The following is a 23,209-nucleotide window of genomic DNA, read 5'->3' on the forward strand; positions in this document are numbered from 1 at the left end:
TCATTGTAATCATCATTATCAATCAATGGCTCATATTCAATGATGGAATATTAGTTAAATTAAAGATATATATCTAGACTTAGTAAAATTCAAGATGTTCTTATATTTTTTTTATTCAGTTTTCTAACAGATTTAAAGGTTAAATATTGATTATGTGTAATCAAATTTAAGGGTTAAATTTGAAACATCTAAAACTTCATGGTATATATTTTAACATGGTAAAAAAAAATATTAGAGAGATATTTGATTCGGTAAAATTTGAAATTAACTTGCTTAAAATTAACTTAGCCTTAAATTATATGTTATAAATAAGTATATTATAGTTTTAGTTAATATATGCATAACATAAAGTTAATATTTACAATCTAAATTTTATAGATAAGTTTTACTTTTTTGAAACCTTTTTAAAATTTGTATATATTTTTTATTAGGGATACGTGCATCAAAATGTAGATAATTAATATCGATATAGTGTGCATGAACTATCAAAACCTCTATTGTAGACACAAACTTTGTAAAAATGTTTAAGTTATGTAACTAACTATGAATGACCAATTAAAAACTTGTACCTATTAGTTCTCACAATTAATCAAACAATGGGTCATAGGAATTTACCCACCTATGACCTCTAATAACAAGAAGATGATTATATACATATACACTCACCTCAAATTAGCTACTTGACACTATCAAGCTAATAAGCTCAACAATTTAATCTTCAATACCTATACATGAATAAACACATAACACCTATGAGTTTCATGACTCAACTTCCTTACAACTATCTACTTGCACTCAACAATTTTAACACTATAGTGTTTGGCTACTCAAAACTTTTTTAACAATTCCAAATTCTCATAATATAACTTTACTTCTTAATCACTAGCCAAACACCACAAAATATGAGATTCTTACTTTGGGAGAATTTTCATTAACAACATCTCTTTCAATCAAATTGTCCATTTATCAATCAAATTTAGTTAGGGTTCAACTTGAAAATCTCAATTAACAAAAACCCCCAAAGATTAAGAACCCTAATTTTCAATAATAAATAAAAACTGGGGTTAAGGAAATCAATACCTCAAAGTGAAAGACAAAGGATTAGGGTTTTCAATCACAATTTCTTCCCCTTTTTCTTCCTAAGAATTTCGGCCACCACCACCACCTATACACAACCCTTAATTTCAATTTCTAATTCAACTGGTGATGATTATTGTTATTGCTCAAAGATTAAGATTCTTAAATTTGAGTTTTAAGGTTTAATTTGCATGAATTTTGAAAGATTGAGAGATGAGATAGAGATGAGATAGAGAAGAAATGAATTTTGTTTGAATGAGTAGGAAGACATGAGTCATAAGACTTAGTGTCTGGCTTTTCTCCCAGTTAGCCACGTCCCACCACAAATTTTGTGGATATAATACCCGTTAGCCACTAAAGTTCCAACTAAATTAACCCCTTAACTCGAAATAAAATACTAGGAAATTAATTTAATGTCAAAACTACAAAAATGGTTAATTTTTTATTACCTTAAAATATTGGGATGTTACAGTAAGAATTCACAAGTTTGGAAGATTCAAGAAGAGAAATTGGATGAGAAAATAGAGATGGATCAATGGAAGTGGAATTATGACTAGAAGAGAAAAACATGGCTGACATCTCTTAAAGATGCCATGCCCTTGACTTATTGTTGGTGGGTAAAATACCCGCTATCAGTTATAATACCAACTAAATTAACCCTAACTCCGAAAATAAAATATTGAGGAATTATTTTAATGTTAAAACTACAAAAAGGGATTAATTTATTTACCTTAAAAAGTTTGGGTGTTACACGTGCACACTATATCTTTTCAGTTTTAGTTACATACATTTCGATGCACTAATCTCTTTTATTATCATACATTAATATTATTTAAATACATAATGTTCTATTTTGTTTAAATATAAATTTGTAAGACTAATTTTATGTTTGACCAAATTTAAAGTCAATAATGAATCATCATTTTGATTTAAAGTTGTAACTCTAAATGATCATTGTTATTCTAAAAAATAATTTAAGACTCTCCTATATATATAGATGATGTCATCTTTCACTTAAAATTGAGTTAAGTCGATTTTAAGCCCTCCATATTATGAATTATATAAGTATTTTGTTAAAACCATCTCTTCAACTATCATTCAAAAAAAGTTTTCAAATAATGTAATATGGTATATGTAGCAACCCATATGATCCGTCATATGTAACTTTTTAATTGGGCGGTTATATGATTTGAACATTGTTATCAAGTTGTATAAAATATCCAAAACTTAAGTTCGTTTCTGCTATATATATTTAGTCATAATTAGTTATATTTCGACATTTATCTTATACTTATTCACAAGTTGTGTGAATAAGCATCTAATCATGACTGACATAGATTTGAAAAGTCACTCTTATAATTATTTGTTGACGTTGAGGTTAAACATTATTATTTATTGAAGGGTTATTTAAGAATTTACAAATTAAAAAGAACGCAAGAACAATTCTGGACCACTCATTTTCTTATATTTTCTCTCTCTTCCATTAAATAAAAAAATTCACCCAAATCATTTAAAATGTTTTATCTCACAAACCATAAATCGTTAGACGAAACAAAAACCATGAGTAGTCTTAAAATTTCGTCCTTTTTCATTAGAGATACAATTCGATATAATTTTGACGACTTTTTAATTTTCGTTCTTTTTTCCCCATCGCGTTCATCCTACACATGTGTAAGATCATTGTTTTCACATTAAATTAGTAAATGAACATATGTACACAACAATGAAGGTCAAGGGCGGAGCCCGTCAATCCATGGCAGAGCCATGGTAGCCAAGAACGAAGCCCGTCAGTCCATGGCAGAGGAACATCGGCTAAGGGCGGAGCCCGTTAGGTAGATCACCCCTCACTGGTCACCCCCTATGACCTGTCACCCTCTATGACCTATCACCCTACGACCTATCACCCTCTATGACCTATCACCCCCACTAGCTTTGGTTTATGAATATCCTTAAGGGCGAAGCCCGTTCCGAATCATAATTTTTGTTTAACCTACACATGTGTAAGTTCAACCTACACATGTGCAAGCTCAACCTACACATGTGTAAGTTATTTTTTAACTACCAAAAAGAAAACGAAAATTAAAAAGTCGTCAAAAGTATATCGAATTGGATCTCTAATGAAAGAAGACGAAATTTTAAGACTACCCATGCTTTTTGTTTTGTCTAACGATTTACGGTTTGTGAGTTAGAACATTTTGAATGATTTGGGTGAATTTTATTATTTAATTGAAGAAAGAGAAAGAAGAAAAGAATGTGTGGTTCAAAATGGTTCTTGAGTTCTTTTTTTTTAGGAGTTCTCAAAATAACTCACCCCTTATTAAACAATTGTATAACTTATTTGTTTTTGTGTATTAAATTTAGTAGTTTGATAACTTGTCATGCACATTCTAATTTCTCTATATAATTAAGAGATATAAAAATGCTTATGTGGCAACTGTTTTTGAATGACATGTAGGATTTTACGTATTTGTCAAATTGTTATAATTTTTGCTTATTTTTGGTTTATTTTGAAAATTAAGTTTAATGTATTTTGGTTTTTAATATTTAATATTAATAATAGAGTTGTCATTTTTTAAAAACAGTAATATTTTTTATTCCCTAAAATTTAGTTGGGTTAATTATTATTCGTAATCTAAGTCGTAACTTTTTTGGTTCCTGTCATTTGATTTGATTTAATACTATAATTAATTAATTAACTACTCTATTATATCATCCTAATTATATTTGTATTCATTTTACAATGCTAACTTTCATTAAATTATCGCAAGTGAGATTGGATAACTCACTTGAATAATTATTAGCTAACTAAATAATAGTAATAATCTTTTCTTGTTTTTTTTTTATACATTTGTTTAGCAATATTATCTATATTATATTTGAAGATAATGTTGCCATGGTCCTATAATTTTTTTAGTTTTAATTTGTGAAGTTTCACTTATAATTATTTATAAATATTATGTATCTATCCATATAATTAACAAATGATATGTTTAGTCTTTATCTTTACAAATTACCATTTTGTATGTGTCAAAACTTTTTTTTTTTTATATAAATATATTATAACTCATCCAGTCTTAATCCTAATCACTAATAAATTATAATAAATAAATATCAAATCACTATATTATACTTTTTATCTCTATTTTATAAATATTTTTATTATAATTTTTATTTATTTTATTTTTTACTTCTTTTTATAATAACTACTACTATTAATGTTATTATTCTTACATATAAAGTTGCTATAACAAAATATCATGTTTAATTTGTCATATTTTAACATATTTAACATCTATCATATATTCATAAATTATCATATATTCATAAATTATAATCTTATTATTCACATCAATCGTAATTTCATAGTTTTTATAATATCATAAACTAAGAATAATATTGTAACTATCAATATACTCATTATTTATATTTTCAGTCAGCCCGGACAACGTCTGGGTTTAATCTAGTAGTTTAATAACTTGTGATGCATATTCTATGCCAAAATTATCAAAGTTAATTTTATTAACCTTTGGATATGTGTCATTAAATAATGGATATATTTGTTCTATATTTTTATATGAATATATTTTAAGACCGTACGGTTAAATTTGAAATTTAGACAAAACTGGATCAAAACAAGCTGCGAGCACCTTACTTTTAAATTCTTGATTCTTACCGATTGTTAATAATTATCTATGTGAAATGAAGCTTTTTGTTGTAGGATTATTAGAGGTTTTAGTTTAGCACGTGTAAAGTGTGTTTGTGTGGGTAGGTAGGTAGTTAGAATTACAATAAACCAATGAATCCATTTATTGAACACAATGAAATGACTCAACTCTCCTTATATAATCAATCATTAAACATCGAGCTTGAGCTAACCATGGTTCTTTCTAGACACTACGTCACTGGACCAATGAGCCGGTTACTGACAATACATCTTAATCCAATTAACCATGGTTCTTTCTTGACACTACGTCACTGGACCAGTGAGTCGGTTACGGACAGTACGTCTTAATTACAAGTTCGTACCTTTGTGATACGAGAAATTTCATATATATATACATATATATATATATATCAAGTGCGAATCAAAACAAAGGTGAGAACCGAAAAAACCATCTCTGGGCGGAACTTTTAGAATTAAGGGTTACGCCTGTACCGTATCCAACCGAAAAAAATCACATTTTTTGCTGGATGTATCATTTTGATGAATATGCATCCAAGATAGATGCACACAAAAAAAAAAAATGATATTTCTCGATTTTGACAGGCCAATGTGTTGTTAAACACTTAAATAATGATAATTAGTTATACATTATGTTAGTTTTATATACTTTTAATGTATTAAAATATAGTTTTTAAATGTTTTTACCAGCTACCCTTATAAATACATAAGTAAATATATGCCACGTGTTTTGGGGAAAGGAACCGAATCGGTCCATGCCATGTGAAATAAAGTTGATCCATGCAAAATATATCTGTTGTCTATTATTCCAAAGACAAGGCTATCAATGATTTATCTTATAAGTGGCTATACTTTCTTCATCTTGCCTCACCTAACACAATTTTTTTTAATCAAAATTCATCAATATTCGACCTATATAAATACATATAAGAAAGTTTGTAAATGATATGCACACAATAGATATCATAATAACAATAGATATCATAATAACGATATATGTCCACACAATTCCTATCAATGGGGGATCTTTTTCATGTTAATATCATTGAAGAATACCATATTTCTCCACCACCGGAATCCTTCATACCTCCTATCACACTTCCTTTAACTTACTTTGACATTCCATGGCTTTTTTACTCTCCAAATCAAACACTTTTTTTTTACAAAAAAATACCACCAAAATTCATCACCACTTTAAAAAAATCACTCTCTTTAGCCCTCCAACACTTTTACCCTCTAGCAGGAAATCTTTTAATTCCACCCCCTCCAATTGAACCATATATTGTTTACACTAATGGAGATTCTGTTTCTTTCACTATTGCAAAAACAAACACAAATATTGATAATCTTTCTGGCAACCATCCAAGAAATGTCACCGACCTTTCCTCACTTTTAACCCAACTCCCATCCCCATCCATTAAAAATGACAATGATGACGTCACCTTGTTGGTTCTCCCTCTTCTTGCAATACAAGTAACTGTTTTTGGTGACGATTCCGGGTTGTCAATTGGAGTGACGTCACAGCATGCAGCGTGTGATGAACGTACACTTTATGCTTTCATGAAGTTATGGGCTTCATATTGTAAGTCTTTGTTAAACAATGAATCTTTAGTTGCATTCAAGAATAGTCCTTGGTTTGATAGAAATGTCATTTTGGACCCTAATAATCTCAAAACAACTTTATTAAAACAATGGTGGAACAAAATGAATTCTCCCAAAAATAATAATTCCTATGAAGAAACCGAAAAAGATATTGTTCAATCAACTTTCTATTTTAGTCCATTAGACATTAAGACAATCAGAGAATATGTTGTTGGAAAATGCAAGAAGTTGAAAGAGGATCCGCCACTAAATTTGTCACTCTATGAGACTGGAGCTTGTTATACTTGGATTTGTTTACTTAAGCTTCAAGAAACAAAAAATAATAATAATCCTGTTTATTTAGGATATAATGCATCTGGGATTAGTAGATTGAAATATGAAATTCCCTTTAGTTATTTTGGTTGTTGTATAGTGTTTGGGAGATTTGGGGAGTTGGAGAGTGAATTGTTGGGTGAAAATGGACTTGTTTGCGCCACGCAATCGTTCGAAATAGAGATTAATAGGCTTGTAAGGGATTTTCTTGAAGGTGGGGAGAATTGGATTAAGGATTGGAATGAGTTGAATCTTAGGATAATTGGTTCACCAAAAGTAGACTTTTATGGGATTGATTTTGGTGTTGGGAAAGCTGAAAAGATTGAGAAGATATCAGGTGATAAACATGGTAGAGTTCATGTCATGACTATGAATGGAGGTAGAGAGATTATGGATGGTGGACTTGAAATTGGGGTGGTTCTTTCTAAGGACAAAATGAGTGAATTTACTACTCTCTTCAACAATGGGCTAGTGGAACTTGCAAAAAAATGCTAATAGAGCCAATCAAGACTTCATTCAAAGAAATTAAAAAAAAAAGAGTGCATAATTAATCAGCTTGTTTCTCTTAATTAGTTTTCTTTTAATAAGCCATTTCAAGTCCTTCTAAGCATTGTGCTACAAATCTTTGTAAATGTATTATATATGGTCGATGAAAGGAATATTGGCAGGACATTTATTCTGAATTTTATGCGTGTTGTAACATTTCTAAATGTTTAGAGGCTAGTAGTGCCACCACGAGTGGTTTGTGGTAGACTCGTATTGGATGATGGACTCGTAGTCCATGATTGATGCCATCAACTTGATGGGCCTTTCGTGAATGCCAGTATGCCACTAGGAATTACTTTGCGTTTTTGTTTTGTTGTTTTGCGTTGTTAATTATTTGAGTATTAATGGTAGCTAAATATTGGTGGAAAGAGAATTTTTTGATCGGGCACGGTTACTGGTGATGGTTTCATGGTTGGGCGTTGTGACCACTCTTACAGCAATGTCCTTTAACACATGTTTGTCCCAAAATACAGTATATGTTAAACATGTGGGGTAGGGGGAGATTTTTCGTTAAAGAGCTCCTTTAATAAATGTTTGTCCCAAATTCTCGTGTAATACATGTGACTTAAACATATTAAGTTTTTATAATAACTTAATTAATATAGTTATAGATAAAGGCATGTTGAAATAAGATATATGATTATATATATAAAAAAAAAACTATATGCCAAGGTTGTTTAGTACGATATACATGTTGAGTTTTAATATAACTGATTAGATTTGTTAATAACAAACATTGTAAGAATGTTTAAACTTTAGTCGTGAGTTGAGTAAGTTTATCCTCTTTAAGTTAGGTCAGCTTGGATGTCTAAATTGACCTAATATTCATATGTTTTTATATAATAAGCTTAATAACAAACATTATTCAAGATGTATTATTGTAGATTATAAAATTTGATCTAAGTCGTTGACGAAAAATAAATATAGAAGACAAAGTTGAGTGTACAACTATCACATAATTTTTTTTATGCAAAGGTCACAAGATCATTGCATGTAACAAAGATTGAAAGACATTTAAAATAAGATGCCTATAAATACATTACTTGATTGTTTTATTTGAGGTGTACATTCAGAACATTCTTTCTTTCTCAACATATATTCAAGTCCATGAGAGTAGTCATCCATGATAAGTTATAAGTAAAACATTTTTATTTAGTATGATTATAAAATTTCCAGCAAATGATAATGTCACCAACAACATGAATGGTTACTCTTTTAATAACTTATGTTTTTAGAAATTGATTTATAATATTTTTGTTGTGAAAATCATTATTTTTGATGCAATGTAATTGGCTCATACTTATCTATAAAGATCGTATCTTGTGTTTAATCACCATTCGATTTGAGTATTACTTAATTGGCTAATATAATTTTGTCAAAGTAAATATGTGAATAAATATAAAGTAAAAGTTGCTTACAATAACTGTTTATTTGTTTATTTACGATAAACTATTAGTGTTAACTTCTAAAGAACCGACAATTACAAATATATATAAACTTGATTATTATTCCAATTTTATATATGATTTATTATATACATTAAATATCTTTTTTAAATTAAATATTGACGATGAAAAGTGACAAAAAATGTAAATTAGCGAAGAAAAACAAAAAAAAATATAAATTAATGAGAAGGACTAATGTTGTGTTTACTTAAAAATAAATTAGATAATAATATTGTTATTTTGATCAAAAGGTTGTAAAGTGTAATTAATAATAGAAAACAAAAAGTGTAATTTATTGATAAAAAAAAAGTGTAATTAATGAGAAAGTCTAATGTTGTACTTAACTAATAATAAATTAGATAATAATACCATTATTTTGATCTAAAGGTTATAAATTAAAGTTGAAAATCATATAAAGGTTATTATTTATTTAAAATTAAATTTAGTACCTTGTTATATATAGATTGGTAGATGGTAGATGAAGCAAAATTTCTTTCTATTAATAAACAAAAAAATCTTTTATAGTGTAAGGTCGTTCCGTATGGTCACCTCTTAAGCCCGTCGTTGTGTTGCACCTTGACCCCTCGTTAGGATAGGCGGGACCCCATCTTTAGGTTCGTCGTGTCCTTCCTAAGCATTTTTTAGAATTGGTTCAAAGAGATTTTAGCGGGACGTTTTATGTATCTAATATTTTTAGATTAAAAATGAGATGGGATGAGAGTATGATAATTCATAAGGGATGGTGGCTCATGGAGTCATGGGTTTGTATTGAAGAAAAAAAAAAAAAAATTTGATGTCACAGTAACGATAAGTTGATGACGATAAGATAAGGAGAGATCTAGATAGATGGTTAATATGTATAGTAATATAATGTCTCATATAGTCACATGGAGTCATGGACCATATGAACAATAAAAAGTAAGTATGTAAATTTAGAGGGCAAAAACGAAAAAACCTTTTAAGTTCAAGTGACCAAGATAAAACTTGTTAGTGAAAGTGTACGTTAGGGATGCTCATCGAATAAAATTCCCTATCAGAAACACTTAAGGGCTCCATCATAGTTATCGTCTTCATCATAGTTATCGTCTTGTAACTTTTGACTCGACTTGAACTTAAAATGGTAAAATTATATATATGTGACATTTTTAAAAACAAAATATATCTTAATTATCTTAATTAATTTACCAAAATATTATATATTCAATAGATTTGAATCATAAACTTACAACTTATTATAGTTACATATTCTCAATAAAAGAATCAAAACTACATACATACCACAAAATAATTGAGCAATAAATATAATATATAACTATACTATCAAACTACAATAACTATAAGTTTGCAACTCGTGACTCGGTCCAAGTTTATATAGCGACTCGTAAGAGTCTGAAAAAAACGAGTCACCTAACAAGTCGACTTGTTTTTGGTTTAAATCGATTTGACTCGTAAGAGTCAACTCATGGTTCGTAAGAGTTTAACTACTAACTAGAATTTACCAAATGAATTAAAATTTATAGGAATTGAAATTTGATGTGTTTTGTGCATAACTGATAAAATTCAAAAGAATTTAGTTAAATAAATTTAATATACGATATGTCAAATGACAAAATTAATCTTTTATTTTATATTTATACTATTATATAGTTCCTATTTCAATTTGATAACCTACAATAATGATAATAATATACACATTAATATAATTGTTCACATAAAATGTAAAAATAAAATAAAAATAACATTATTTAATTTATATTATTACAAATCAACAGCCTTTAAGATCATGAAAAACAAACAAAGAACACTAGTGACAATGAAGTTCTTGGTAATTATCAAGGGAGAAGGAAGATCCCCACTCATTTCATACATTCAGTGCCTGCGGTGAGGCGCGACCCACAACAAACGAAGGGGGAAAGCTTGCTTTGCTTGCTGTAGCCCTATTTTTAGGCTTGGTAAGCGTAAGCTATTGTTGTAGGCTCGAGAAGGGTAGGCTCGCAGCTTCGCTCAGCAGAAGAGTCTGACTTTCTATTAGTCAAGCGCTAGCGCCCAACCGGGCTTTGAAGGGATAGGGAAAGGGCAGACCTTGTTGATCCCCGATATTTTATACCCACACACTACACAAAACACAATGCATTAAAAACACACCATTTTCTTATTTATCGGTCAATAATATCATACAAATAAACACCTTTATACATCTTTCACCTCATTCATCCTTTTATTAGATGTTTATTATATATATGTTTTCCGGCAGCCTCGATCCCCATTATCTTCCTAAGTAGCAGCAGCGACCACCAGAATTTGTGATAACAGGAATAAATAACATCGGCGGTGGTGGTGGTGCTTAGGAATGGTGGTTAATATCTAGAGGGACATCAAATCATTGGAAATTGTTATTGTGGTATTGGCTTGTATAAGGGTATGTTGATAACATGGTAAAATTTCATAAAGTTTGTGAAGAATTATAGATTTCATGTTTTAAAAATTTGATGGAATTTTTTAGAAAATAATTTCATCTACTTCTCAACCAAATAATGGATATTGAATTTGTCGGGTCCAGTTTCAGTTGAAATTGAAGACAACACGTGGAAGAGAATAACCATGGCAGCGAAGCCCAGTATACATTCTGCCCAGATCGATAAGTGGAGATCCATCAGTGTATAGTATTTACAAAGTTTTACAATAATTACGAGGAAGACCTTTTTGCTTTATGTACTATTATTCGGACAATAACAATTATCTTTGATTAAAGTACAAAAAGTGCATAAAGCAGGTTAGATAAATTGACTTTATGTCTTACTTTATCAAGCATTTCAAAAGAATTCAAATTGCTTCCTTAAATGCTCTCAACCATATTTGTACAGCAAAGTTGGAATTCCAATACCAACTTTGCCTATAAATAGAGGTCTTTGCACAACAAGAATTTAACTTTTCATATTATGCTTTGCAATATTCTTGGTAAATTTGTGCAATATTCTCTCAATCGCAAAAGGAATATTTCACAACTTTATGTGTTTCGATTGACAAGATAATCTCCATGTATATATAGATCAATTGTATTTCATCAGGGTTGTTAGTATATTTACATTATTGTATTGTCTTGGTTCCGCAATAACCTTGTAATTTATTTAATATTAATAAATAAATTACACTTGAAAATTACATATTATCTCACCAACTTACTTTACAAGTATTTACTTATTGCATTGTTTACTTATTTACATTTGCCACCTTAATAAGTAATATAACCAATAACCTGGTATGCTGTTTACTACAACTGGTCGTCTCCATATCAGTGAACGTATTGCAAAGTAATCTCACCATTGACATAGAGGTGTCTTCAGTGGTACCATCTCTTGAGTTGGGACTTAGAGAATTTCAATTCTTATAAATTCAAACAAATTTTATGAACCAAACATCCGAATACCAATCCGAACGAATTAAAATCACAAAAATAAAAAATTAATAACGGAAAACCTTTAAAGTTTATGGGACTAAAGAAAGCTTTATCTATTACTATATTTAGTAATACGAGTCTCATATGATAATAAAAATAAAAATTAAGAAAACTAAAGAGTAAAACCGGAAGAAACCTTTAAAGTTGAAAGAAACGAAAGTTTTTAACTATAATGTATGATAATACAATACACATTAATGGGACAAATTCCCCACTTCCAATGGCAACTGAATAACTTGATATTCAAATGGCAAAGGAATCTGTGTAGTGGAGTATCTTGACACTTGTTATATATGCCAGCGCACAGGGCCGCACGATTATGTGACGGGCCTCAAATTTTAAAAATTCTTTGAACATTTATTATAGTATTCTTATCTTGGGGATTTATGGATAATAGAAATAAGTTACTGTAATTTCTTAAAAGAATAACTAACAAGGTTGTGAAACTCGGCTGATACTGCGATCTTACCGAATCGGATCGTGTATCGGCAGACTGACGATACGAGTTTGCCATACTCGGTCAACTTGGTCAAGACTCGGCTGTATCAGATCGGGTCAACCAAAGTCAAATTTTCTTTTTTGTTAAAGCTTTTATAAATTATGTTATTGTTTGTAGACAATTATGTTTAAGTTGAAATATCATGTTATGTTTAAGTTGGAAGTATTATATATATTTTTAATTTTTTTTACATATAATTTGAAAAACTATTAATATCTATATAAAAAACTCAATATTAATCGATCCGATTTTTAAAAAATTATGACTCCCCCCTCTCCAATCTGATCCCGATTCCCGAGTTCCGTAACCTTGACTAATTAAAAGACTAACATTCAACGAATAATTAAAAAATAAGAAGTTTTAACTATATATTTTTATCATAATAACATTTCTTTTTTGTTTAATGAATTCCTATACGCAATTATTTTCCTTTTTGTACACTATAGTAATTATTGTTTGCCATTAGGATGATAGCCTAGTGGTTAGAGAGTTTTTCACTTTGTGGTTTCTTCCTAAGGGGTCATCGGTTCAAGTCTTGCTGCATGCAGATGTGGTGAGGGGGTTTAGCAATGTTATACTCATCTACACATGGGAGAGCAAACCATTTAGGGCAATGCCAAGATTCGAACCCAGCGTGGGCGCATCAAAGTTGGAGATGTTAGCCATTTATCCGCTCTGTCTTTAAAAAAAAAAACTACCGATACTTTTCGTTATATAGACCCTTTATTTGATCTTGCACACGTCCTTTGAAATTCACTTTTTAGCCCTAGGAATATATTCAAATGCGAATAACTTTAAATTCAAATACCAACGAATATAAAGGTAATGTTTAAAATATGTAGGAAAATTTAAACCACAGCCTTATTTAGGCCTCATGGAGTCATGGCTGGTTGCCAAAGGGTTAGCCCATCCCATTGGGAAACACGACAGTCGATCCAGCGAGTTGGACAAAGGGTTGACTTCGGTGGGTTGCAAGCCAACTAACGGGATGGACGCTTTTTGGTCAAATATGACGGTTGGGATCCAGCCGTTTGAATTAAAAGAAAAAATCCCCTCCCCCCCATAATGTAACATCCCGAACTTTGTATTTAACGGTTGACTTGAGTTGTTAAGTCAACAGAACGTGTTCGTTAAGTCTCTAGGAGATTTAATGTTTATGTGTGATTAATGTGCATTATGTGTAAGGTTTTAAAGCCTTAATGATTCATGTGTTAATGTGTTTAGGATGATTAAATGTGATTAAAGTGTTAGTAAGTATTCTTGTTAAGTCGTTTAAGCCTTAGATGTGAATATGTAAAGTTGAGGGGCTTAAGTGTAAGCTTTAGAAAGTTGGTCCAGCTGATTAGGGTTCCTTTAGACCTAATCATAATCAATAATATCAGTTGTTGGCCGCTACAAACCGTTCCCCCTCTTCTCCATTCGATTCCTTTGCAAAATCCTTCAAAACGTGTGATTTCGAGTGTGTTTGATCAAGTCTTTTGCATCCTTCTTGCAATTTACAAGTAGTAAAGGTATAATAACATTGATTTCATGTCCATTAACAATATTATTCGTTTAATTACTGGTCTAGCTCATTAGAGGATCAATTGATGTCGAAAACTTGTTTTTGATTGATTCGGTGACCTAAAACGGATGTTATTGTATTGCAAATCAAGTGAATTTTAATGGATGTCTTCATAGCATCATTAGAATGTTAAAATGATAAATTTTAAAGGTTAAAGGTCGTTCATAAGGTTTGAGGCCGATTGGGTGGCGTTTGGTTATGATTCGGGTCGGTTTGGTGCGAAAAGGTGATCTGCGATCTGATCTCGTCGAGGGGGAAAAAGGCCCCTGTCGAGATCAAATGTCAGTAAGGTTGGAGGGCTGGATGATCTCGCCGAGATCAAAATTACCCTTGTCGAGATCACTGTACAGTCTCAAAAAGTATCACTTTTGAAATGCGTATAACTCTCAAACCGTAACTCCGTTTTTAACAAATAAGTTATCCACGGAATCTTGAGATAGTATACTTTCGAATGGTAATACTTTTAAAAGATGATGATGATGTCAAGTTTCCAGAAAGGTTAATTTAGTGAGTGAATGCCGAGTTCCGTCGAGTTAAGTAATCCTTAAGTATTAAACGAACCTCCGATGCATCAAGCATTGTCATGAGTCATGTTTATAGGTATTTAGACTTGATTCATGACCATAAGTGAGTGGGTAATTATTAGCTCATTATGTAGTTTAATGATTATAGGTAGTCGGGAATACTTGCAAAGCTCGGTAACTTACGTTATCATTTTGTACGCTTCTATGAGGTAAGATAACATCTTTTATCACCTGGTGGTACAACAAAATACATTTTCATAAGTAAAACCTTCTAAACGTTTATGTATGATTGAAAGTAAAGTAAAGGGGATTATCGGAGGTTGATATGGGATATGACGCTTACCCTTCTATGATGAATGACATGTATATACAGGTTGCAAAGGCATAAGGTAAGTTCTCATGTTATGGAATGATGATATACTTATGAAATGTGAATATGATATGATGCCATGTTTATGTTATGTTATCATGATACGATGTTATGCTTAAGCTAAATGATCAAGATGTAATGATATGCTTATGTAAAGTGAATATGTAATGATGACATGATTATGATAGGTGATTATGGAATGATGTTCTGATTATGTCATATGATCATGAAGTGATGATACGTTTATGATAAGATTTAATGTGTGGCTTGATCACTTAGTTAGTAGTCCTTTGATTAGGATTGCCATGTTCACGTGCATGTTAAGGGCCCTAAAGTAAAGATGATATGTGATTAACTTAGGTGAAAGTGTAGCCTACGTTAGTATAAAGTAATGATAAAAGTGATTAGTTTAGGTGAAAGTGTAGCAAAAAGTAATGTAATAAAGAAGTCTCGAGCATATGTAAAGTTGTGTTAAATTTAACCCGTGCTAATTGTAAAACTAGTGCGTATGTGGTCACTTGAGTTGCTCCTTATGGCATAGTTATGTTTGTTTACTCCGGGTGGAGTAACTAACCACCAATGCGTAAAGGCATAAACGATTTATTCAGTTGGAAATGACTTTGTCTTTCCTTAACGACGTCGATGGACCCCTTATTGGTTACCCATCATGTCGGGTGTGAGGACTCCCTGTATGGTCTATGACCGCCTACACACAACCCCACATCCCTAAGTATGTGTGGCTTATGTCACATAGCCTACGTCTAGGCAAAAGAAAAGTAAAGAAATAAAGAAAGTAAAGAAAGATGAAAATAAAGCTTTATGATGATAGGCACACTTAGGATTATGATGTTCCTAATGTGTTATGCTATATGATGCTTATGATGTTTATGATGTTTCTTATGTTTATGATACTCATGTGATATTAACATATAATGATGATATGATTTTGTTAATATATCTAATCGGCAAATGTTTTCAAATATGTTATTCTTACTTAGCTAATTTATTAGCTAACACCTGCTCTTTTGAAAATGTTGTGCCATCAGATTAGATGAGTTTAGAGATAGAGAAAGGATAGCTTGGTGAGGATGGATAGAGACATTAATGACGATAGCATTTATGTTTTTGATGCTTAAACTACCCTTGGTCTTTTGTTTGGCTACTTCATTTACGATATTATGATTAAAGACTATGTAATAATGCTTGACATTTATGTTGGTGCCAAGACTTGGATTTTCTTTTATTATTTCGATGATGCTTTTAGTAACACCAAATGTTTTCAAAAGTTTCATCCGGTTACAGATGGGAAGATTTATATGTGATCCTTTTCCGCTATTATTAAACGCCGTTAGGCGAAAGTTTTTTGAAAATCCAGGTTTTTAAATAACGGGTGTTACATATAAAGACCCCTATCAAAAGACCCGATGAACGTCCATTTTGTTATAAAGACCCCTATCAAAAGACCTCATTTATATGTCTTAAATGAGTTAATATTCCGGAACTATCGGTACTTAATATATCGTATGTTTACGCAGGTTAAGGGAAGATGTGAATGAGGGTAAATGACATCAAGTGACTCAAAATGAAGGCCTATGAAGTTACATGACACAAGGAGGTGATTTGGGAGTCGAACGAAGCAATATGAGAAGCAGCAGGAGCTGCCAGCGGCACTAGCACCTTTCTAGAGTCACTGGCCTATACCCAGTGCCGCTGGGCGGCCCAAACCAGCAACCGACTTTCAGCTTTATTTAAGTCGAAGCAACCCTCAAAACCCAAAGAGAGTGCCGATTCAGCAGCCGTAGTCGCCCATATTCAACCCTAGGTCGACTTTGCATATTCCAAGGAGGTTTTGGAGCTTCCGACACCTTTCGATCATCATCCTTAGATTAGATCTACTATTTTATTTTACTTTCAGTTGGTAAACAATGTCTTTTATCTTTTCAGACTTTGTTATTCCTTTAATAATGTCAGGCTAGTATGCTAAATACTTGTTTGGATCGATGTGATTATGTAGACGTTTATCTATTTTACTTTATTTGTTAGATATGTTGGAGTGTGTTTTACTGTTTATCGTAGATCCATGTTTTAGTAGTCCTTCATATTATTATCGGTTCTATATCTGCATGTATTGATTTAATTCTGATGATCGGTCTATAATCATACACTAGGATTAATACATAAGAATGGAAAACACTAGTTGGTCTATAACTAAATGTAAAAGGTGATTCACTTGTAACCGAGTAATCCAAAACCATAGTAATTAGGATGAATAGAACATGATGCTTAACAATGCCAGACGCGATCCAGTGACTTGGAAACAAGCACTGTGGTAACTGGAGAGAATTATTATCTGGTCATGGCTTAAGAGCCGGATAACTTAAAGACGAATTAGTAACACAAACTTTAGGTCATTAATGCTTAAATAATGAATCTAACTAGAACTTGTTTATAGAGTAGTATGAGTGTAGGGACAACACTAGTTACTTTGGCAAAGTGAATCTAACGAGAATCTGAGTCGCGATTAAGTTTCCAATAGTCTAGCAAGTAAGTAGAAAGATATTTGGTTGTGTCATTAGATCGGAGATGCCAAACAAGTATTTTAATTTAATTACTGTTAATTGTTTTTTCAAATTATTTTCAGACTAAGCCTTTCGATGAATAAGCAGTTGCGGCTTCTATTTACTTTTCAATATTTTAATTAGTTTAATAGGAAATCGTGACAACCCCCAACCACTAGAATTACACGTATTACTAGATTAGGTAAAATAACGCGTCCCTGTGAACGATCCTGTTCTTATAACTAAACTATACTACATCTGATCGGGTCCCTGTCCGTTAAGGTGTGTGTGTTTTTTAGATAATAACTTGTACAACTTTTATAAATTTAAACACTAAAACGAAACCACCCATCAAAGCCGCTGAGTACGGGCAAAGAAAAAGGAAAACATGAAGGAAGCTAATGCGAAGAAGCAAGCACTATTGGACGCACAACTGGAGCATCAAAGGGAGAAGAGCATGAGGAGTGATTTTAAGTTCTTCACCACTCCACACGAACACGTCACCGATCCGAAAATGTTAGTGTGGATACTTGAACCAAAATACTCGATTGCAACGAGGCATAGATGAGAGTTTAATGAGTGATTTCTATGCTATTTATCTATCTAGTTTAGTCGTTGTATAATTTGTATAAGCATGTAACGAACTATGTTTTATTTTGGTACTTTTATGTGTTGGATAATTTTATGTTTTATTAAGTTGTTTTATGTTTTATTAAATTGTTTTATTATAAATGTTTAATTAAATTAAATGAAAAAGAAAATAAAAAAAATTGGAAGAGTTGAAAAAGTTATGAATACCTAAAAAATGAGTTGAGAGGGTTAAAAAATTAAAATGAGTTTGATGGATATAATTGGTAAGATTTGGAGAGTTGAAAAATATGGCTTCATGACTCCTTAAGCCCTTATATATTGACCTTGTGGGATACCCTCTAAATTCTTATTGTATAATACTCTTTCTCGAGATTCACATTGTATAAACTTTTGTTGTTTTTTTCTAAAACAGTAAATTTTATTCAGAAAAGATTATAGGGAAAAAAAAGCACACTATACATGGAATTTACATTATAAATTTTATTTTAATAAAGTTCTTAAATTTACATAAATCACCATCTAAAAAACCACATACTGTCCGAACTTGGACTAAAGAAAACTAATTAATATGTCCAAACTTAGACTGTGTTCTTGAGTTTTTGTGAAGTAGGAAAAGAAAAGAATCTAAGTGACTTTAAAACAAGTTAGGTTTTTGGGTTTTCTTTTATTAAAATTGGAAAGGAAATGAATTGAAAGGAAGTTTTAGTTGTGTTTAGAAAATCTTCCTTCCATTATTGGAATGATTTGGAAGGATTAAATCTTATCTCTTCTTATCATATCAATTCTTTTCTTTCCTTAAAAAAATGGACCCAAGAGCATAGGATAAGTTTGGGCCACCAGTTCTCACTTTTAACTCGTTTATATTAGTTCCCTGAACACAAGGACGGTTTAGACATGGGACAAGGTGGTCAACCGACTGAGGTCTGATTTTTTAGGGGATCTGATTTTTTATTTTTTATGTATATACATTAGTCCCATTACAAATCTTAACAGTTATCTAAAAATTATACCATGATACTTAACCAAAAAAAAAAAAAAACCCACTTACAATCTTTTATGGATAAAAAAATAATATTAAACCTCGGCCGTGTATGTTGTGTATGGATTAAAAAAACACACTTAACTAAACTTGTGCTGCTGTGTATGCTGTCTGCTAAAGCCTACAAATCTACGATCAATTGTAGGATTATAAACTATGAAAAGTGGATAACCAGTTTGCTATGAAGAATGCTAGGATAACTACACGAATCATCGGCTAGCTATGACCAATTTGTTTTTAAAAAAACGAATGTTATATCAATAGTATGATTATGTATTGTTTTTTTAAATTTGTGAATAGTAACTTTTGTTAAGTTTATTGATATAACACTTATCGTCATTTTTATATCTTAGTTGATATAATTATAATTGTTGCACCTGTCTTCTGGACTTTTTTTCCCCTCGGCCGAGGTCTATAATTCCTCAGAGACGGCACTGCCTGAAGAGGTCCGGGCCCCCATTAGATACCCAAGAAACCTCAGTTTTCTATAAAGTCTTTTTACAACAATAACATATAAAAGAGAGAAAAAGTAACAGCTTCTTTTATTGACTACCATTTCAGCCCAGTTAAACATGTTCTTTTTCTGTGTCAGCCAGCCCTTTCAGCCCACTAAGACGTGTTGTTGGTTGAGACTGTAACTTGAATTTCCACCATCTTTTCCATGTTAATTCTTGGAATTTTGCTCTACATTGAAGCCAGAAAAAACTCAGCCAATGTACATCTTCTTTTAGCTTTGCCAAGAGGGCAAGAGGGTGGGATCCCGTTAAAACATACGTCGTTTCTCACTTTCTACAAACACCAACACGCAGTAAAGAAGATTGCATGTATCATGTATGACTGCATTCTTCCCGTTGTTCCCCTTTTCATATAGGCTAATAAGATCCCCAATAGAGAAATCAAAAATCGGAATTATTTTGCACCAAGAACTAATGAAACACCATAATTATTCACATGGTATATATAATACTTTAAAATAGAACATTTGTCCAAAACTCACATCTAAACAAGCGTACATTACTAGAAAAGAAAGAATCACAACAATGAAATGTACTATTCTCCTGTGCAGAAATCTTGGCCCACATCATTTATCATCGTCAATTAATTAAGATTCCTTAAACCATCATTAAAGACAGAACTAAATGCTTTCATTCTATCTCTAGAAAGAACAACACCAATTTCCATTCCACCATTGAACTCTCTACTCCCACTCAAAGAAATTACATTTACCTTATTACCATGGTAATTAAAATCACTTGATATCTTCTCAACTTTAACAACTTTCCCCCACCCAAAATCCAAACCATATGAATCAACTTTTGGTGAACCAAGAATCCTTATATTCAATTCATTCCAATCACTAATCCAATTCTCACCACCACCTAATACATCCTTATCAAGCCTCTTAATCTCTTTTCCTATACATTTTGCTGCAAATACAACACCATTTTCACTTAATAATTCATTCTCTAAACCCTTACATCTCCCAAAACCTATGCAATTACCAAAGTAATTTGAAGGCACATCATATCCTAATCTTGTAATCCCACCTGCATTAAATCCTAAATATTGACACCCATCTTTTGTATCAATAATTTCTCCAACTTTAAGTAAACAAATCCATATATAACTACATGCACTTACATAAGGAGATAAATGAATTGGTGGGTCCTCATTTATCATTCTACATTTGACCAAAATATGATTCTTGATCATATTAATGTCTGATAACTTCAAAACAAAAGTTGATTGAACCATATTATTATCTTTCTTGGTTTCTTCATGGGAATTTTTGTAAGAATTCATTTGGTTCCACCATTTTTTCAAAAATGTTGACTTAAGTGAAAAAGTGTCCAAAATTATGGACCTATCAAACCAAGGTGTAGTACTAGAAAACTTGAACCCAAAAAAACTATCTTTATTTAATAATAAAGATTTACAAATTGAAGTCCAACACCTCATAAATTGATCAAGTGTTCTTTCATCAGCCGCCACGTGTTGTACTGTGATACCAATACAAAACCCTGAATCACCAAAAACTGTAATTTGGATAGCGAGAAGAGGCAGGACATTAGTCACGTGGGTGTCACGTGACAAGCAGGGTGATATAAGTTTTGGCAAAAGTGAGTAAAGATTAGTGAGGTTTCTTGGGTTGTGGCTAGAAAGATGGTTAGAATTGGTATTTGTTTCGGCAATGGTTAATGAGACGGAATCGCCTTTTTTGTAAAGAATATATGGTTCGGCTGGTGGTGGTGGAACAGAGAGGTTGCCGGCAAGAGGATGGAAGTGGTGGAGGGTTAAAGAAAGTGATTGTTTGAGGTGGTTTATGACGGTGGTGATGGTGGTTTTGGGTGGTGGTTTTTGGAAGAAAAAAAGGGTTTGGTTTGAAGGATGGAAAAGCCAAGGAATGTCTAAGAAAGTTAGTGGAAGAGAGATTGGTGGGATGATGGAATCCGGTGGTGGAGAGATGTGACATTTTTCAATGATAGTTAAATTGAAAGGCAATTCCATTGATTAATTGATTGATAAGAAAGAATCAAAGGAATACCATGCCTTATATTATATGGATCTGTTGTATTCTTTATATTGATAAGTGGTATCTTTTGGTGTTTGAATAGGAGTGATATGTGTGTCTTTGATAGGTAATATTTTATCACTATATCGATCACATGGGTTATTCACTTATTTGGTTCGAGAGTTGTGATATCTGTCGTAATTTTAGCTACTCGTTTCATAAAGTTATCTAGTTTTCATTGGCAAATTAAGGGTTTCTGGAAGAAAGACCACAATACTACTAAGTATTGGGTGAAAAGACTATCTAGTAGGGTCAATACAAACAAACTACGTACAATCGCGAATTCACATCAAAGTTACATCATTTTTCCGTAACTTATCGTTATTTTGCTACCTCGGATTTTATATTACAAGAATCCCAAAACTTTAATGTTTACCTATCATTCTGTACTTACAAACCATCATATAAAAAACTTCTTATTTTTACGAGCTTACTATAAGCACCAACAAGCAACTATGTATTATACTACCTTTTAGAAAGTCTTCGTATTGAGCTCCCAATACATTTAAACCCTTTACATCTATCAATTACCCTAAGCAACCATTAGGGTGGATGGTGTACACCGGTTGATCATAAGGTGTGTAACACCATTCCGTGTAGCCGATACCCGTGGGGTGGAGAGGGTTTTGGGGAGTGCGGTGCCCACCTTTCTCACCATATGATTCGACCGTTTCATGATTAAAAAAAACAGGTCCCACATCCAACATCTCTTCCTTTTTTCTTTTATCTTTTCTTCTTTCCTTGGATTTCCTTTCATTTTATATTTCTTTCTTTCTATTTCTTTTTGTTTAAAGGGCTATTAGATTAGAAAGTACTTCGACTATGACCAAATGTCTTTTCTGGGTCTAAACTAAAGAAATGTCCATTGTGGGGATTGAAACCGACAAAAACTCCTTTTGTGGGAGTGTACCGGATAAGTGCTGATGTGGAGCCAATCATTGCTTATATGGCATCCATGTATACACCTAGGACCCGATTAACCCCTATCTAACTTATTTTGGATTCATGTTTGACAACTTATTTTGGAAACTTGTGCCTTTGTGTCTATCATTATTTATGGCTATTTAATTGTACTGTATGATGTGCACTATGATACTTGATTCTTGATACTTGTGGTGGAGTTTGGGATGCTAGATATCTGATTTTTAATACTTGTTACTTATGGTGGAGTTAGAGGCACCAGACACTGGATACTTAATACTTGTTATTTATGGTGGAGTTGGATGCTCCAAATACTTGATACTTGTTACTTATGGTGGAGTTGGAGGCACCAGATACTTGATAGTTGATACTTGCACCTTAGGCCTGGTATACCATAACTGCTGGTGGCATAGAGATACTTGATTCTTACTATCATAAGTAAGTTGATAG

At 31.8% G+C, this 23,209-nt stretch overlaps 2 protein-coding genes across 2 annotated transcripts; one reads left to right on the forward strand and one right to left on the reverse strand.

The window, feature by feature from the left end:
• Positions 1-5,700: 5,700 nt before the first annotated feature.
• Positions 5,701-7,525, forward strand: LOC122581581 (coumaroyl-CoA:anthocyanidin 3-O-glucoside-6''-O-coumaroyltransferase 2-like). Its single transcript, XM_043753815.1, has one exon. It carries the CDS (start codon positions 5,756-5,758, stop codon positions 7,166-7,168), a length of 1,413 nt encoding a protein of 470 aa, XP_043609750.1. The 5' UTR covers positions 5,701-5,755; the 3' UTR covers positions 7,169-7,525.
• Positions 7,526-19,730: 12,205 nt separating this feature from the next.
• LOC122581810 (anthocyanin 5-aromatic acyltransferase-like) lies at positions 19,731-22,003 on the reverse strand. Its single transcript, XM_043754099.1, has one exon. The coding sequence runs from the start codon at positions 21,772-21,774 to the stop codon at positions 20,365-20,367; it is 1,410 nt and encodes a 469-aa protein (XP_043610034.1). The 5' UTR covers positions 21,775-22,003; the 3' UTR covers positions 19,731-20,364.
• Between the last annotated feature and the right edge of the window lie 1,206 nt (positions 22,004-23,209).

The sequence above is a fragment of the Erigeron canadensis genome, chromosome 9 (genome assembly GCF_010389155.1).
Source record: "Erigeron canadensis isolate Cc75 chromosome 9, C_canadensis_v1, whole genome shotgun sequence".
NCBI classification, from domain to species: Eukaryota; Viridiplantae; Streptophyta; class Magnoliopsida; order Asterales; family Asteraceae; genus Erigeron; species Erigeron canadensis.